This window comes from Delphinapterus leucas, chromosome 3 (genome assembly GCF_059928025.1).
Source record: "Delphinapterus leucas isolate spDelLeu-1000000601 "Yukka" chromosome 3, BTC_Dleu_Yukka2, whole genome shotgun sequence".
Lineage (NCBI taxonomy): Eukaryota > Metazoa > Chordata > Mammalia > Artiodactyla > Monodontidae > Delphinapterus > Delphinapterus leucas.
This window is the reverse complement of record NC_143131.1, coordinates 116,188,422-116,207,356: the sequence shown is the minus strand read 5'-3', so window position 1 is coordinate 116,207,356 and position 18,935 is coordinate 116,188,422. Positions and strand designations below refer to the sequence as shown.

Sequence of the window (18,935 nt, the reverse complement as noted above, 5' to 3'; positions counted from 1 at the left end):
GAGCCTTGAAGTCTGTGCCATGCAATTACCAAATCCCAACAACCAAGTAGTGTTGACAGACGGCCAGCTGTCTCTGCTAGATGTGGGGTGTTTAGTCATCTTGGGGTGGAGAAGTGAGACGTGGATATCTTCTCCTCCCCCTTGGGAGGCTGCCTCCCAGGAGCACGTGGAGGCAGCCCCCTCACTGCACGCATGAGTCCTCCTCCTTTCCCTGTCTCGGTCAGCGTGACTTAGGGCTGAGAGCCTTCTGCCTGTCGTTCAGGCCTTCTGTGGAGCCTGGGACCAGCTCCTGGATAGTTTTCTTTGCAGCCGTCAGCTGTGCACAGCAGGGAAAATAAAAATCGTATTTTTAAGGTAGTGTGGTAACGCAGAGGTTGATGAGACCGTGATGAGAAGACAGAAGAAGCAGTGTGAAGGTAAGACTTCACACGGTGCAGTGCTTGGAGAAGGAAATACAAAATGATTATCTGTGCTCACTCCCTTGCACCCACCCGCTGCTGTGGGCCTGCTTTGTGTCTTTGATCTTGCACCGATTGACTTGAGATGGAACCTGGCGGCTCTGCCATTGCTGCCTGCTGAGACAGAGCAGCCACCTCGTCCCATTTTAACTGTGGGGGTGTGGGTACCGGCCAGAGTCACACACAAGGGGCAGCATCAGCCCCTGCGGTCAGAGGCTTCCCTGGCCCAATGCCTCGAGTTAGGAGGTATTTTAGCCCACAGACTACGAGGAGACCTTCCAGATCAGAACCAGGGGTCACACCAGCCAACACTTTGGAGCTGAGTGGCCCTAGGCCTGTTTTCTTCTCTCTCTGATGGGGGTAGTTCATCCTGCCTTGTTTCCAGGATGGTTTCGGGGTCAGGGGGACCGGGAGGTGAGCCCCCTGCAGAAGTAGGTGCCACCCAGGGCCGTGCTCTGGAGCCTCCCTGCCATTCACGCCATCTGTAGTAAGAGAGCCTCAGAGCTGGGACCTGGTGGAGAGATGGGACTCCTCGGGTCACCACCACTGCCCCTGCTGCAGACTGCTTGCACTTTGGGGGAGGAGGACCATTTCCAGAACTTCTGATTGTGGTTTCTCTGTATGCAGATACACAGCTGGGTATGTCCTGCCTCCCCCTCTTCCCTAGTCTCTGGCCAGCTGGCCTCTGCCTTAGCCTGTCCATAGCCCCAAGCTGTGCCTCAATTCTGTTCCTCTTCCTTCTCTAAGATGAGCTTTCTTTTTGTTATTATTGCTATTGTTATTGCTATCTTAATACAAAGCCACCTGTGATTATTACAGAAGCAGCCGACAGGCAGAAAGAGCAGGAAAAGCACCACAATCCTACCCAGTGGGAGTCACGGGCAGCGCCCTGGTATATAGCTTTCCCAGTCTTTTTCATTCCACGTGTATGTTTTCCAGCCTAAAAAAATCTTAGCAGTATATTCTGAACAACTTTCCGTGTCAGCAGACATATTTCTATACCATTATTTTAAAACTTTAGAGAATGTATTCAATAAAAGCAACTTGTACCCGTGATAAAAGTTTCAAACAGGACACAAGGTATAAAATGCTCAGCTGATCTTCTCCCAGGCCCTCTTAAGGGAGCAGGGCACTCTCTTGGGTATCCCTACAAAATATGTATATATTACACTTTTTAACTTACACAAATAGAAGCCTTCTGTACTCATTATACTAAAAAAAAATTTTTTTTTTACTTAGTACAATATCTTGGAGTTCTTGGCAGACCCTTGTGTACGGCTACATCTTACTCTTTGTCTACTGCATCATAGGGATGAACTGTAATGAACTACAATTTATTTAAGTAGTCCTCTCTTGATGAACATTAATGTTACCAGTTTTTTTCTTTTACATAAAATGCTTTAGCAAGAATTACTTTATGTAATATTTTGGAGTAAACTTGCTGCTTTGTAAGTAATAGTGAGCTTGTACCTGTAGGGTACCATCTTAGCAGCATAAAGTAGCTGAAAGAGAGTGAGCATTAAAAAAAGATACTGCCAAATTGCTGTCTAAAAGAGGAACTACTTTTAAGGTCGACGATGGCCTTCTGATAAGTCTTCATACCCCTGGCGAAGGTGGACACAGCATGCCTCTGCCGGGCTGGAGCACGACCTCTTTCCACCCTATTTGATTTCCTGTTTGGAATGGGCCTTTTTCTTCCTGCTGTGGCAGTCCCTTCTGCTTCCTCTGGGTCCAGTTTCCCCTTCAGGGTTATGCCCCCAGATTTTTGCTGTGATATATGTTATTCTGGGCTGGGGGAGGGTGAGTCCCATAGTTAGAAGCTGACTGCTCAGACCCTTGCCCCCAGCTGATGGTATCATAGTTCTCCTAGGTAACTGGGAAAAGGACCCTAGTGTTTTGCACAGCCTGTTTCTTTTTCTTTTTAAAAAATTTTTTATGGGAGTATAGTTGCTTTACAATGTTGTGTTAGTTTCTACTGTACAGCAAAGTGAATCAGCTATATGTATACACATATCCCCTCTTTTTTGGACTTCCTTCCCACTTAGGTCACCACAGAGCATTGAGTAGAGGTCCCTGTGCTATACAGCAGGTTCTCATTGGTTATCTATTTTATACATAGTATCAATAGTGTATATATGTCAATTCCAATCTCCCAATTCCTCCCACCCCCTCCCCCTTGGTATCCATATGTTTGTTCTCTACATCTGTGTCTCTATTTCTGCTTTGTAAATAAGATTATCTATACCAATTTTTTCAGATTCCAAGTATGCATTAATATACGATATTTGTTTTTCTCTTTCTGACTGACTTCACTCTGTATGACAGTCTCTAGGTCCCTCCACGTCTCTACAAATGACCCAATTTCGTTCCTTTTTATGGCTGTGTGATATTCCATTGTATATATATGTACCACATCTATCGATGGACATTTAGGTTGTTTCCATGTCCTGGCTATTATAAATAGTACTGCAATGTACACTGGGGTGCATGTGTCTTTTTGAATTATGGTTTTCTCTGGGTATATGCCCAGTTGTGGGATTGCTGGGTCGTATGGTAATTCTATTTTTAGCTTTTTAAGGAAGCTCCATACTGTTTGCCACAATGGTTGTATCAATTTACATTCCCACCAACAGTGAAAGAAGGTTCCTTTTTCTCCACACCCTCTCCAGCATTTATTGTTTGTAGATTTTGTGATGATGGCCATTCTGACCAGTGTGAGGTGATATCTCATTGTAGCTTTTTTTTTTTTTTTTTTTTTTTTTGCGGTACGTGGGTCTCTCACTGTTGTGGCCTCTCCCGTTGTGGAGCACAGGCTCCAGACGCGCAGGCTCAGCAGCCATGGCTCATGGGCCCAGCCGCTCTCCGGCATGTGGGATCCTCCCAGACCGGGGCACAAACCCATGTCCCCTGCATCGGCAGGGGGACTCTCAACCACTGCGCCCTCAGGGAAGCCCCTCATTATAGTTTTGATTTGCATTTCTCTAATAATTAGTGATGTTGAGCATCTTTTCATGTGCCTCTTGGCCATCTGTATGTCTTCTTTGGAGAAATGTCTGTCTCGATCTTATGCCCATTTTTTGATTGGGTTGCTTGTTTTTTTGATATTGAACTGCATAAGCTGTTTGTATATTTTTGGAGATTAATCCTTTGTCACTTGCTTCATTTACAAATGTTTTCTCCCATTCTGAAGGTTGTCTTTTCATCTTGTTTATGATTTCCTTTGCTGTGCAAAAGCTTTTAAGTTTAATTAGCTCCCATTTGTTTGTTTTTATTCTCATTAGTCTAGGAGGTGGGTCAAAAAAGATCTTGCTGCAATTTATGTCATAGAGTGTTCTGCCTGTGTTTTCCTCTAAGAGTTTTATAGTGTCTGGCCTTCCATTTAGGTCTTTAATCCATTTTGAGTGTATTTTTGTGTGTGGTGTTAGGGAGTGTTCTAATTTCATTCTTTTACATGTAGCTGTTCAGTTTTCCCAGCACCACTTATTGAAGAGGCTGTCTTTGCTCCATTGTATATTCTGGCCTCCTTTGTCATAAATTAGGCGACCATATGTGTGTGGGTTTATCTCTGGACTTTCTATCCTGTTCCATTGATCTGTATTTTTATTTTTGTGCCAGTACCATATTGTCTTGATTACTGTAGTTTTGTAGTATAGTCTGAAGTCAGGGAGCCTGATTCTTCCAGCTCTGTTTTCCTTTCTCAAGATTGCTTTGGCTATTCGGAGTCTTCTGTGTTTCCATACAAATTGTAAAATTTTTTGTTCTAGTTCTATGAAAAATGCCATTGGTAATTTGATAGGGATTGCATTTGAATCTGTAAATTGCTTTGGGTGGTGTAGTCATTTTCACAGTATTGATTCTTCCAATCCAAGAACATGGCATATCTCGCCATCTGTTTGTGTCATCTTTGATTTCTTTCATCAGTATCTTATAGTTTTCTGCATAAGAAAACTTTTTGTCTCCCTAGGTAGGTTTATTCCTAGATATTTTGGTCTTTTTGTTGCAATGGTAAATGGGATTGTTTCCTTAATTTGTCTTTCTGATCTTTTGTTGTTAGTGTATAAGAATGCAGGAGATTTCTGTGTATTAATATTGTATCCTGCGACTTCTTATATCTCACTGTTATTGTTTCCAGGGACTGCTTAATATTTAACTTCAGAGGCTTGGGCCCAGGTTTATGGGGACTTTGTTATTTGGTAATTGGATGGCCATGCACTGGACCATCAGCAGAGCTGGTTGGGAGGGATATTAATGGGACCCTGTTAATAAAATGGCAATTAAAATTCTTTGGACATTTTGTTCACATCAGTCTGCCAAAGCTGAGCTGAAACCCTCCAGCCATGGGATGGAAAAGCCATCGAATTTCACGTGTTTGTGGAGAGAAATGGCCTGTTTTTTCGATTGATGGAGTCATTTGAGACCGTGGAATGAAGTAATTAAACTAAGGGCAGCAAAAAACTTTGACAAAGCATTTTAAAACACACGAACCTCTGACTCACTGAGGGTCATCTTGTGAAATTGCTGCCTCCAACTTGGCATCATAAAGTAATAATGATGGTGATGATCATGGTGGGAGTTTCTACCATTTCTGAACACTTGCAAGGTGCCAGGCATGGTGCTACACACTTCATAACTATAAGAGGCCACATAACTATCAGAAGTAGTTATTACTTTCCCAACTTATAGATGAAGAAATGGAAGCCCCAGAGAAGTTTAGTAACTTGCTCCAGATCACATAGTTTGTGAGTGGCAATGCCAAGATTCATGATGAGGCTGTCTCCAGGCCCTGTGCTCTGAGCCCACTGTTTATTTTCACATCTTCCCAGGCCAGTTCAGCCTCTCTGTCCATGGCGGTTGCCTCACTTCTACCTCTGCTTCTACCTTGAAGGTGGCAAGTGAAGTATTAGTGCAGATGCAGGTATTTTTTGTTGTTAGTTGTTCTCCTTGTTGGGATTTTAGGAAACTTCCCTGTTCCTTCCATACTCTGGAGAACAGGGAACTTTGTTGTTGTTGAATCAGTAGCACTGATAACTGGGTAGGTTTGATATAGCCCTTTGCTCTGTGTGTGTGTGATAGAGAGAAAGGGGAGGTACAACATATATACTTCTGGAATTAGGTCGACGTGGAAAGAGAGCTTGTATCCCACCATCCCTGGGAGAGTGGAGTCAGTGAAATTTAGAGTCTGAGGGCTGGTGGTCGTGACCCCTTGTGGGAAGAGGTCAAGGTAGATCTGTGTTACTTCTCTGTGGGAGCTGAGCCTTCTCCCTGGAGCAAGGAAACTGTGGGCCTTGAAAGCCAAATATTGATTCAAGAAAGCTTACCTCTGCCCTCCCAAAATAGGATAATGGAGAGAGAAATTTAAATCAGCTGTTTTCTTTTTTTACCCTGCTAAAATGTTTTGATTCTGTTTGTGTGTCCACCTGTGTCAGCCATTCATTCCTGGGAGCATGATCAGTGGTTCCATTCGAAGGGACTCATACCTTTTATGCTGGGGCCACTGGCCCTGGAATAACTGGGTTCATTTCGTCCCTGCAGGTCAAAGAAGTCATAGATGGGTTATTGTCTGGGCTTGTAGTTTAGTTGAACCTGATCAAAGGCTTAGGTTTATTTCATCCCATCAAGAGGGAGAAATGGACTTGGGACTTGATTGAGAGGTTGCCTGAGCCCTAGGCAGTCCTGAAGAATGGACAAGGGAGCACAGTAATTGCAGAGCTCAGTATCTGCAGACATTGTCCTGGACACTGAGGATTCACCTTCACACAGACAGATTCAAATGAGACAGACCCTGCCCTCATGGGACTCATAGTCCCAGTATGAGAGGAAGACCTCAGGTGGTAAGACAGGTTGACTAGCAGTATGAACATTTTAACTTCCTATTTGGGTGGCTTTGGGAACACAGAAGAATATCACGGCATCTAGCCTGGAAGACAGGTGGATTAGAGAAAGATTTCAATCCAAGGGCTGGGTCTGAGATTTGAATCCAGGCCTGATGCCAAAATGTTTAGAACACTACTACTCTAAGATTTTTTTTTAAAGAAATATCTTTAGGTTCCTGTTTCTTTCTCTCTCTGCAGTATCCCTAAGAGGGATTCTTAGGGTGCTCTGATGTCTATATTGAATTTTACCAAAATGGCCTGCTCAGGACAAGTTTTTATTATCTTGAGGACTATAATACTTATCAGAATGTTTGTTATTATATTCAGATAGCCTTAATTTCAAAACCTGGCTCTACCACTTTACTGCCGTATGATACTAAGCTCATAACTTAGGCTTTCCAAGCCTCCATTTCTCCATCTGTAAAATGGAGATATTGATATTCACTTCAGCTGGGCTTTTGGAAGATATAAGTGACATAATATATATAAAATACCTAGTACAGTGTCAGCTGTTTTTAGGAAGAGCCATTAACTTTCTCCAGGCCTGCTTCCTTGAAAAGACCCAAATATGCCCCCTTTCCTAGGAATGTGCCACCCAATTTCCTCATCCTTTCAACATTGGGAAGATATGCGTGTGTTGCTTGCCAGGGAAAGGATTTGCAGTTGTCTGGTGCCCCTCCCCTTCTCCAAAATTTCTCATCCAAATGGACAGGTACAGATCCATTAATGTTTCATTAATCAAAACTTGGATTTTTTTTTTTTTTTTTTTTTTTTGGAGAAGGAAGGCTTTATTATTATTTGCAGCAAGTAGGGAGAACCCTGGAGATCTTTCCCAAAGCAGTGTTTCCAAAACTTGGATTTTTAAAATATTTATAATGATACTTTTTATTTGAGTACAGAGGGGAAATAAAGAGCTATCTTTTAATCCTGAAATTCTAGACTTACATATTTGTGACCAAACAGTATCTATAAATTTGTATTCTGCATTTTCTCTTAATGTTATGATTTTTTGTTATTATTATAATCTCTTAAATCATGTTTTCCCTTTATATTCCATAAGCAAAAACTTAGTCAAATGAAGAGAAAAATTAAATACCTAATAACTTAAACAACTCACTATTTCCATTCCAAAACTTGGATCCTAAACAGTGTTTGCTACTTATAGTGAAGCCTGGTTAATTGGGACTCTCAGTCAGAATGGTTAATTAATTGACTGTTTTTTTTTCCTGTTTACACTCCTCCCTAAAGGAAAAAAAAGCAAAAAGACAAGAAAAGTTAGAGTTTATTTTGGAGAGTCCCCCTTCAAGGGGCTAGCCCATGGTTGAAAGATACTACGCCCCTGCATATTTCACCCGTCCCCCAAGATTGAGCCTTGCCTGTCTCTCCTGCATCTCTGGGAGCCTGGCACAGGATGCTCTATACATATTAGTTAGATGAATGAAGACACAGCCTACCCTCTAGCTAGACTGAGCTATTGCTGTTCTCTAGTCATGCTCTGAATTTGCCTGCTTTTATTTAACTTGGAGTGCCTCTCCCAGTCATGGCCCTGTGGACTTTGGGTTGAAGTTGCTGGTGCCTTGTTTTACCCTTTTGTAAGCCAGTGGCCTCCTTGTAGGCATCGGCTCTGCTTTCTTCATTTTTTGAAGAAACACTGTATTTGGCACATCATGTATGAACAGTTATTGAGCACTTACAATGGTCTCAGGAAATGTGAGTTACATATATTTGCTTATCTAATGCCCATAACACCTCTATGAGATAGGTGCTATTATTCTCTCTATTTAATAGATGAGAATACTGAAGGCTTCAGTATTCTCATCTGAAGAAATTGAGTAACTTATATCACTAGAAAGTTTGTGGAACTCAGTGGAATAAAGTAGGTCTCTTAAGACCTTTGAGGTCCACAGCCTTGCCTGCAGGACCTGCAGTCTCAAAGGATGACTCTGATGCTGCGGAAACGCTTCTCTGTTGGAGAGCAGTCCTGCCCACAGAACTGGACTTCGTGACTCAGGAACATGGGCGCATAATATTCCTCCTTCATTTCTAAAGAGTTTCTTATAGATCTCAAAATGGGCTAATACATAGTATCATTTTTGAACTTCAAAACAACCTGGAGACTGAGGTCAGGCATTACCATCCCATTTTATGATTCATGAAGCCAAAGCCTGGAAAGAAGTGACTGTAAGAGGTGGAGCTGGGACTTGAACCCAGGTCTTCTGATTGTTAGCCACAGTTTGTCACTACATTCTCCCTTAATACATTCACAGCAAAGCAAAACAAATTAAAAAAAATCTCCAAACAAACAAACAAGTGTTAAAGGTAGAAGCTGATTCTCAGGGTGGTATCTTCTGGTAGCATAGTGGGTTCTTTCCAGGAAGAGGCTGGGAAGAGCGCTGACTTGAGTACAGAGTCTTCTGGGGAGCTCCTGTCTCCCAGGAAACTGAGTTAGCCAGAGTATCCTGTTCCTGTTTTTTCTGCCCTGTTGTGTCTTGAGTGTTGCTAACAGAAAGGGGCCTCTGGTCCCCAGACTCTGGGCCCTGTGTCCTCAGACCAAAGGGGGAAGGGAAGGAGTTTTTGTCTGGGCCCCTTCTTTGTGTCCCCCTGTTCATGCCTCGCAAATCTCCTGGATCTCGGGGTGCCAGCCCTGGGTGAGAAGCTCCTGCCCAATACCTCCCTTGTTGCCTCCTCCCCACCAGATGCTCCTTCCTGGGAGGATTTCTGAAGGTTTTCAGTGGGAGGTTCATGATGGGCAAATAAGCAGCTGACTTCAGAGAGAAGGGACCCAGATTCACATCCTGCAATGCCCCAGAGTGTGAGAGATGGGGAGGTGTGGGGGGCTGACTACTTCCTGCCTTGGTTTATCTTTGAGGACTTCTGGTTTGTTCACCAAGTCACCTAGGGTACACATCACTGCACTTCTATTTTCCTCCTTTTCAAAACCCAAGCTCATCTACTTTTGGCTTTCTGAGCTCTGAGGAAGAATTCCTTACAGCTCAGAATTTTACTTTCTCACCTCCTCCTGTTCTTTTCACTCCTCCAAATGTTAGGTTTTTCAGTCAACCAAAGATAAAGGTGGGAAGACCAGGTATGGCTCTGGGCCACAGGGATGTAGGCACTGGTTTTCCTGACTCACCTGCTGAGCTCAGCCGAGGCTGGTCCACAGAGCCTCCCTGTCCTATACTTTGTCAGTTTTCTCTCTGCTGTTTCTTGGGTGTTGCCAACACATTGGGAGACTCTGGTCCAAAGTCTTCTTGGGCTAGAAAGAGTGTATAGGGAGAATCCTGTTACTTTCCAAGCCTCCAGGCCAAGAATGAATTCCCATTGTCCAAAAAAAATTGTTTACTTGCTTTTATTTAAAAATCTTTAGGAATGGACACTTTAAAAATAACTATCTAGTCTTAAATATTCCCATAGTTAGGGAGGTGTTTTGAATGTCATACTTAAAATCTATCCTTTAACTAAAGGCTTTTTTCTGTTGACATATAGAGAAGTAAGGCTAGCTTCTTACGTTTTGACAGCTGCTTCCGTTTGTAAAAGATCTGACTTTTAAATTTGTCTTGTCTTGTACAAGCATCCCTGAGCCTCAGGACGGGTGAGCTTTAATAGTGGCTTCAGTTATATCCTTAGGCTGGTGGGGAGAAAGTGGGGAGCCCTCTTTGTCCAGTGAAAGATGGAAAAGATTATTTATAACTCAGTCATTGAGAGTAAAGTATTAACATTTAGGGAATCTGGATGAAAGGCATATGGGAATTCTTTGGATCTGAAATTCTTACAACATAAAAAGTTAAAAATGATTTTTGCAAGAAAAGTATTTAAACCTTAAGTTCTTCATTTGTTTGGTTTTTAAGAAGTTGATGAGTGTGATTAGCATGCTCTGATTTTCCTTTTCATTGTGCAGCTGCAGTAGAGTTGATGTTTCAGCAGCCTCCCAGGCATGGAGGGACTCAGAATCTCACTCCAGGAGCCAGCCAGGCCAAGTGGGGGGTGGGGAGCTTCTGGAATTATCCAAGAAGCTCTCAGGGCAGAGCGGGGCCACCACAGAAGGAAGGGGAGAGGCCTGGAGGGCAAGGAGCACAGATGCTCCTGGGGCGATGGTGCAGGGTTGTGAGAACCGAGGAGGGAGCAAGGTGTGGGGCAAATGACAAAGGACGCTGTGACCTCCAGAGTCTGCTACACCAGGAATTGTCAGCCCTTGGGCTGGTTCACTTTGAAGGAGCTTGCAAAACACGTTCTCAATTCCTCTCTCATCAGAGCATGGGAGGGAGTGAGACGTGGTTTTTACCTCCATTGTACAGATGGGGATAATGAGACCCAGGGAAGTGATGCCATTGGCTCAAAGACACAACTCATAAATGACAAAGCCGGGACTTGAATCTAGGTCCTTCTTTCTGAAGTGCACGCTCTTTCACTGGCAAATGCCTCTGTAATAGCAGGATGGCGGCCTGGGCGAATGTCAGGGTAGGAATTGTCCTTGGCATTTCCCTTGTGTGGTCCTCGGGCCTGTGGGTTTTATCTTGTTCGAGTTGTCCCCGAACTCCCCTCCATCTTATAGCCTCTATAGGCTCAGCTGCTGTGGACTGTTCCCAGTGGTGGTGGTGCCAGCTGTGTTGGTGCCACACCTGGACAAAAGCTTAGTTGAGCCTTCTTGTGAACCAGATTCTCACTATAGCAGGCTTGACTTGGGCAAGATGGGATGAACCCTTCTGCCAGCCTTCTAATGTTGACTTCCTACCAGAACCCCCGGAGACTTTGAGCCACACAGCAGTTCTGACCCACTTTTGTTTGGCTGAGCTGCAGGGGGCACCGTCTGCAACTCTGCCAGCCTGTGCCTTGAGGGGAAATGAGCTCAATTAAGTAGGCAGGCCCCTGTGAGGCTTCTCTGCAACACCATTATTAATCTCATGGAGCATGGAAAAAATATAACCGCGCATCTCTCTGCCCCATTTTCCTCTGTGATGATGTTCAGGACAGAGGGTCACACAGGGGGATGCCTTTGCTGCTGAATTAAGAGGCTGGTTTCCCTCCAGCCAGGATGTCTGCCTTTCTCTCTGCCTCCTGCCTCCCCCAGAGCTCCCAGGACTCTGCTCTGAATCCCACAGATTGTCATGGCCTTGGTTCATGGAAGGGCAGGAGTGTGTTATAACTTTGTTTTCTGAACTTCTGCTTTTTTTGGAACAGAGCAGCACTTTCCAGAGGTGATGCTGGGGGAAGAATTTCTTAGCCTAAGTCTGGACCAGGTGTGCAGCTTGATATCCAGTGACAAGCTGACCGTTTCTTCAGAAGAGAAGGTATGACATGGCCCTTCTTTGAAACAGGAGCCCCTCTCGTGAGGTGGTCATGGGAAGGACTTGTGGTTCAATGAGACCTTTTCTCTTTTTCAAATAAAAAAAAAGATCTTATTTTTTTGTCCTTTTTTTTTTTTTTTAAAAAAAGGCTTTCTGGCCCACGACTGCTACATTCACTTTATGGACCCTTTAAAGAAGGAGTGATGGTGATGATGATGTTGATAGCGACAAAGCTGCCTCCCTTTTTTTTTTTTTTTGCCTCCCTTTCTTAAGCGTTTATAGTTTGCCAAGCCCTGTGCTAAGTGCTTGATGTTCTTCAGTTCACTCAGCCTTCACCTCAGCCCTGTGAAGCAGGCATCGCTGTTGTCCTCACATTACAGATGAGGAAACAGACTCAGAGGATTTAATTAGCTTGTTCAAGGTCACTCAGCTGGTTTGCATGTCACCTGGTCTTAACCACAGTCCCACACAGCCTCTTGTGAGTATCACTGAGCATTTAAGCCAGAGCATACCTTTGGGGAACATCTACTCCGATAGGGAATTGGAATTTTTACTGATGAGGAAACCGAGCCCCAGAGAGGGGATAGAAACTGCTGAAGGTCACACACAGTTTTTCGGTGGCCAAGCCAGGACTAGAACCCAGGTCTCCTGACCCCAGTCCCCTGACTCACTGACCACACACCTCTTCCTCTGTGCTAGAAGCTTGACTTCTGCCCCTGCTGTAGCTGATCTGTGACTGCTGATCTATCCTACTTCCCAGCCTTCCTCATCTCTGACCCTATGCTAGGAATATTCTCTACTTCCCTCTTCACCTGGTTGAATTCCCAAACAGTTCAGATTTTTCTTCTACCAGGAAGAATTTCTTTACTCCAGGAGATTCAGTCTACTGTACTGGAAATAACATACGCTTCCATGTTGGCCACTGGGGTCCAAATCTCATCTCTAGTATTTACAAATCAGCTATGTGACCTTGGGCAAGATATTTTGCTTCTCCATCTACTTCCTCATTTTGTAAAGTGTGGGTAGTAATAGAACATGTTCCACAGGTTGGTTGTGGGGATTGAATGGGATAAGGTATATAAAATGCCTAGTATAGTACCTGCTGCCTAGTGGGTGCCTAGTCAGTGTTAGCTGAATTGATTATTGACTGTGCATCTGGAATTAATCCCTTTTTCCTCTGGGATAACACTTAACCTTGTTCTGCTTTATATTGTAGTTAGTTCTGAGCTGGTCTTACCTCCTCCACTCACTTGTGAGTTCCCTGATGGTGGGGACCACACCTTACTCACCTCTGCAGCCTCAGAGATACTCAGTAAATGTTTCTTGAATTGTCCTAGTCCAATCTCAGCATCCAAGCTTGAGGCCCTTTCCTGAGGGAATATTCAAGGAAAAGCCCTTGAGAAGGATTTTATGTTGGAGATGAGACTGCATCCAAAGGTACATGTCCAGAGAATGGGTGTGAAATTCACAAGCCCCTGCCTGTTGTCCTGCAAAAGTCTGATCAAGAAGAAAAGCAGTTGTCAGTTGGAACTATGGGCTGTCCTGAGACTTCAGGGGGATCCCCAGAAGGTGACTGGCACAAGCTGGACTCTTCCGTAGGCTTAGGGAGGTCTCTGCTTCCATTAGCTGATGTGAAACAGCACCTCCAGGGGAAAGAATGCTTCTGGCCAGGCCACAGGCCCCTTCCTGCCCCAGCCTCAGAAATGGAGAGGCTTTCCTCGCTTCTTGCTAAGCTTGTGTACTTTCTTCTCTGGACTGTGCTACCAAATTGGCACAATTTGATGGAATGAACCAGTCATTTGGCTCTGTGAATGTTGGGCTGTTGGCCAGTTTAGGGTCTGCTTGATCATGTCCTCAAGTGTAGTTTGAGAAAATGGAAGCAGGCACATAAGTAGCAGGATTTGAATCAACTTAGGGTGTTGGATTGAGAGGGAGACCCTTCGATCTTAAATTCATCCTGGCCCACCCTCTGAGATCATAGTAAGTTTTAGGTGAGGGCTTATCTATGCGTGCTATGCCAGGACAGGGGTGGAGGTGGGTTGTTAGTAGGGAGGAGCAGTATAGTGCCCTGGAAACCACTTGGGTTTTGGACTTGGGCAGGACTGGTTCCACACTCAGCTTACTGACCGTATGACCTTGAGAAGTCACTGGTTTCTTTGAACCATAATTTACTTACATGTAAAACTGAAATACTAAGAGTGCCTCCCTTATAGAGTTGTCACGAGGATTAGAGATAATGGGTGAAAAAAAATCGAATACGGTGTTTGATAGGTGCTCAATAAATGGCAGCTATCATTGTAATGATCACAGTTCTCTCTTTGGAGGTACCAGTGATAATGGTAATTGTATTGATTTGCCATTGGTAATGGTGAAACAAAACATGGTGTTAATTGCATCTTTCCAGAAACAAAAAAACATGACAATAGATGTACACTCTTAAAACTTGTTTATAGTGACTTTCATTTATTCATATGCTTACATATGGGTTCCTCTTTCTGTAGAATCAGTTTGGAGTGTAGGTATTTTTCACATTATTGATGTTGTGTATCATATTTGGTTCTCAGAAGTTATGTGTAACTTCAGAGTTATGTGATGCTTTTCAGAAAGTATATTACTCATGATCTTGAACCCTTTGGTATGTTTAAGGTTAGCTATGTAATTTTGAGTCTTATTAATGAATAGTAGGGTTTGGCCTGCATTTTCTCTTTGGCAAAACCCATATGTTTTTTTTCCCCTTAATTGCTCACATATTGCTGGAAGTTAAATAGCTGGAAGCTTTTGACAATTAGGTGTTTGTCATTTGAACGCTAGCCCTTAAGGCTTTGAAAATTCTGTGATCTGTTCCAAGAGGTTTGGTGATTTCTACTCCCTTTAATTACATTGCGTGTGATAGGCATAATCGCTTGCATGCATAATAGCTTTTTCTTGCAATATAGTGAAAATTTTTGAGTGTATTTGAAGTAGTATCAGGGATCTTCATTTAAGTTAAAATCCAACTGATTTAATGTTAACATTTGCAGAAAATTCAATTGCGTCGGCAGTCAAACGACCTGTGTTCAGCGAAATTTACACTTGAACCACAGTATCAGTTATATTATGACTTACTTCTCTACCAGCAGCCCACAGGTTTCTTTCAATGTATATTATAAAATGCAGCCAGGTTTCAGATGCATCTTAAAACTATGCATCTTAAAATAGAGGAAATGTGGTATCTCACTGTTAATGATGACTTCAAGTTTCTGTGGCTGGGCCCAGGCAGCTTGCTTGTTGGAAGTTTGAAAGTATAGGTTCTACAGCCAGAATAACTGAATTCAATGCTGGCTCCACTACTTTAACAAGCTGAGTGATCTTGGGCCAGTTATTCATCGCCTACCAGAATGTATACACCATGTATAGTCAGGAATTTTGACTATCTTATGGTTGCTTCTAGAGTGGTGTCAGGTCCATGGTAGATACCAAAAAATATTTGTTGAAGGAATGAATAAAAGAACCTAAGTCTCAGTTTTCTCATCTGTGAAGGCGGGTAATGATAGTGTAGTATCTATCTTATAGAGCTCTTCTGAGGATGAAATGAGGTGATACATGTAACCATTGACTGGGGCCTTTCTCAAGGGGAAGCTCTTCCCGGGTCCCATATTGGTCTGGGTGGTTGGCGTGACCTGCGGCTCTGTGCCAGGCAGGAGCTGGGGGTGGTAGCTGTCTCTGGGTCGCCAGCACCCCCAGCACCATCTGGGCCTCTCTGAGGGCTCAGGTGCTGTTCTTCCTCCAAGAGCACTTGCTTTTGCCCACGACTCATCCCCTTCACTACGCTCAAGCTCCTTGAGGGCTGTGAGGGTACCTTAGCCATCTCTGTGTCACGCACAGTCCTGACACGGAGCCCTGGGAGGCACTAGGAGGTGCTCAGCAGACGTTCCCCGAGGGAGTGAAGAGGCAGACTGGGGCTGGGCTCTGCCCTGAGCCAGCAGATATTATGGGGATAATTTTAATATTTTTCCAGAGAATAAGGAGAAATGTGGGAACTAGAGGTCGGAGGGAGGCATGGATCTTTGCCATTTTCTCTCCTGTTTTTCCTCCGTGTGGTTTTTGTTTTAAAATTCCTGTTATTTGAGAGAGGACAAGCGGATGTGGTAGGAATCACAAAATCACTAGTTCTTTGGTTAGGACTTTCCTCCCCTCTCCCCTGCTTACCCCTGCCCAGTGAGAGGGAAAACACAGAGAAGCAAGCCCCTCTCAGGCACCTGATTCTTTCCTATGGGAGGTGTCGCAGGGTTAGAGCTAACCCTGTGAGCAGAAAGCCTGTTTTTTGCATACCCTTTGAGACACGAAGTTCAGCTGTCACCATGGGCAGCCTCATTGACCCAGGGGCAGGATAAGCAACCTTCCAGGACAAACACACTGCAGGGAGAAGAGATATGACTCCTGCGTTCTACTGCAGTTTTGCCCCCGAGTTGCTGGTTATTGGACTTTTCGGAATCTTTGCTTTCCTAGCTGGTAAATATCTTTCTACTTCTCAAGAATTCCATGCCTTCTTATGAAACACTATTGAGGCTTCTCAGAGTAAGAACTAACGGGGAAATGGCCACATGTTAGATACAGGTCAGGAAGAAATTGGTTGAGTTTCTTCAAAAAATTAAATTAGTGCCAAGTATGTGTTATGAGAAGAACAGGTTAGTTTCTCTCTGCATGATCACATTTTTATGTACTTTTATCTCCTAAAACTCTCATCAGGGGACAGATTCTGATATTTTATCTCCTGGAAGGGCTTGGACCTTGTCTCCTGGGATCATTAGTGTTGCAGGCTCTCCTGTCTGAATTCCTAGCCTCTCCCGCCAGCACCGGTGGTCGGTCTGGGGTGTGGGCAGGAGCTCCTCAGCCAGTAGGCTGGGCTTCAGTGCTTGCTGCTGAGGTATCATCCAGCGCCCAAAGAAGTACATCCTGTGCTTAGGCCGAGCTGTTGGCAGCCCTGCCACACTCTGAGGTCAGCATTCGAGTTGCCAAATCCTTAGCCTGCAGACAATGATGTGGCCTGGGCCCCCGAGTCAGTGTTACCCTTCTTACTGCTCTCCTTTGGAGAGCGCAGTTCAGTAAGTGCCTATGGCGGGAGTACCACCACGCTAGGACCAAAAATCTATCTTGGCTGCTCACTGTGACTATTTCACACATCGCTGAGAAAAAGCTCAGAGTAAGTGAGCTTGGAGTAAGCTCAGAGACATGAGCAAATGCAAAGTGCACAGTTCAACTTTTTACAAAGTGCAACACCCACAAAGCCAGCATCCAGATCAAGGAACAGAGCTCCAGGCCTTCCTCCCAGTCACTGCCCCCCATCCCGAGAAGCCAAGCTACTGTTCTGACTTCTCAGTAGATCAGTTTTGCCAGTTTTTGAACTCTGTATAAATGGAATCCTGGTGTGTGCATGCTTTTGTGCCTGACTTCTTTTAAGCAGCATACTGTTTTGCATATCATTTCTAATGCTTACAACGGCTCTCAAGGCCATTTGGAGAGGAGGAGACTAAGGCTTATTGACAATAGACAGCTCTGTGATTTGAAGCTGGCTGTGTCTGCCACCCAGGCCCCTGGTCTTTATTAATGAACCCCCACCCCGATGGGGAGACCCTTACTCATTACTATTCAAGAGCTTGTTGGGAGTTCCCTGGTGGCCTAGTGGTTAGGACTCTGGCCTTTCACTGCCATGGCCCGGGTTGAATCCCTGGTTGGGATCCCGTGAGCTGTTGGACCTTTCCCCTTGCCAGTGAAGGGCTCCCCCCTTTACTCAGTGTGCAGGAACATCTGGCTTGGCTGTCTCAGTGACTTAGGGGGTGGGGTAGAAGGATCGGGTTCATCTGGTATTTTCTGGCCAAGGCTTGTGCTTATGTTGGAGGTGTGAGCCGAGGACGATGAAATCCAATTTCCTCCATCTCCTTTCCACATAGCAACCTCGTAGCACTCAAGAAATTGGTTCTGGAACATGAAGCAGTGAGGAAATGATGCTATTTCTTTGTCTAAAAGTGAAACCCTAAGCGTGCCGTGTGGGCAGCCAATTATTTCATCGTGGGGCCCATGAAAAGTATTTTCATCCGAGTAGACATCACCCTGTCTCATGATTGAGGCCACAGGGTCTCTGCTTAGATTTTACAGACCAGGGGTTGACACAGTTTTCCTTTAAAGGGCCAGACAGTAAATATTTTAGGCTTTTGTGGGCCACAGAGCCTCAGTTCAGCTCTGCTGTTGAAGTGTGAAAGCAGCCATAGATGGTTTGTCATGAGTGAGTGTGGCTGTGTTCCAGGGAAATTTTATTTACAAAAACAGGTGCATGTGGCCTGTTGGCTGAGGTTTGCCAGCTGGGTAGCTGCTGAGAATAACGGGTAAGAGCCTGAGCCCTGGAGATGGGCTTGTGTGGGCCCAGCCCTGCTGCTTTCTGCCTCTGGACTTGGATGAGTCAGTCAATAAGGGGCAGGAGTGTCTACTCAGTGCCCGTCAGGAGAGTCCATGGTTACAGTGTCTCTGGGGAGTGTGGCTCAGGGCCTGACACAGCATGGACATGAGCTGCTGCTGCTGCTACCTGTTGCCCCTTTGCCTTGGCCAGTCCTTTGATGGCAGGGGCCGTTGGGAGTGATTTTAGGCACATAGGCTACTTGGAAGTTTATTTGCTTATTTTCCAAGCATGATGTCTAAATGAAAAAAATATGCGGCCTTCTCTAGCTGCTGAGAAGGTCACCGTTGCTGCCGAGTGCTGTGGCTTTCACAGCTGAGTAGGTAAACAGTGCAACTGAGTGGAACCAGTTAGACAAGTCAAGCCAAAAATAAAGATAAGGTTAAATATCAACGTCATTAGACTCAGCCTGCTTTGCAGCTTTTATAACAAAGACTAAGCTGGTTGACAGGGAAGGGCGTGATCAGTAAATCCTACCTACTCAAGGCCTTGCAGTTCATTCTTCATGAAAGCTTTCTCAACCAGTCACCTGGCATTGTGCTCAGCGGCAGGAAGTGCAGAGACAGAGCTGGTATACTTCTCACCCTGCAAGAGTTACAGTCCAGTAAAGGGAAGTGGAAGGAAGTGTGGGTAACCACAGTGCAGGGCAGAACAGAACCATGGCTGCTCACCTCCTAACGCAGCAAAAGCAAGGAGTCTCCAGCATCCTTTGGTCTGTGGCCTGGCTCTGCCCTCCCCACCAAGATACCAGCCTCTGCTTCCCCAGTCCTGCTGTCTGTTCCAGCCTGCTTACATGCTTATTCTGAACTCATTTGTCCATTCATTCATTAAAACATATTTGAGTATGTGTTATGCGCCAGCAAGTAAGACAAGGTCCCTGTTTCAGGGA

At 44.7% G+C, this 18,935-nt stretch overlaps 1 protein-coding gene across 2 annotated transcripts in view; it reads left to right on the top strand.

The window, feature by feature from the left end:
- KLHL3 (kelch like family member 3) overlaps nt 1-18,935 on the top strand; it is a 111,729-nt gene that overhangs the window by 53,458 nt on the left and 39,336 nt on the right. For both annotated transcript variants that reach the window (XM_089909357.1, XM_089909356.1), the window contains exon 6: nt 11,510-11,619. In XM_089909357.1, coding sequence (XP_089765483.1) covers nt 11,510-11,619 — 110 coding nt within the window. The remainder of the gene's footprint in view (nt 1-11,509; nt 11,620-18,935) is intronic.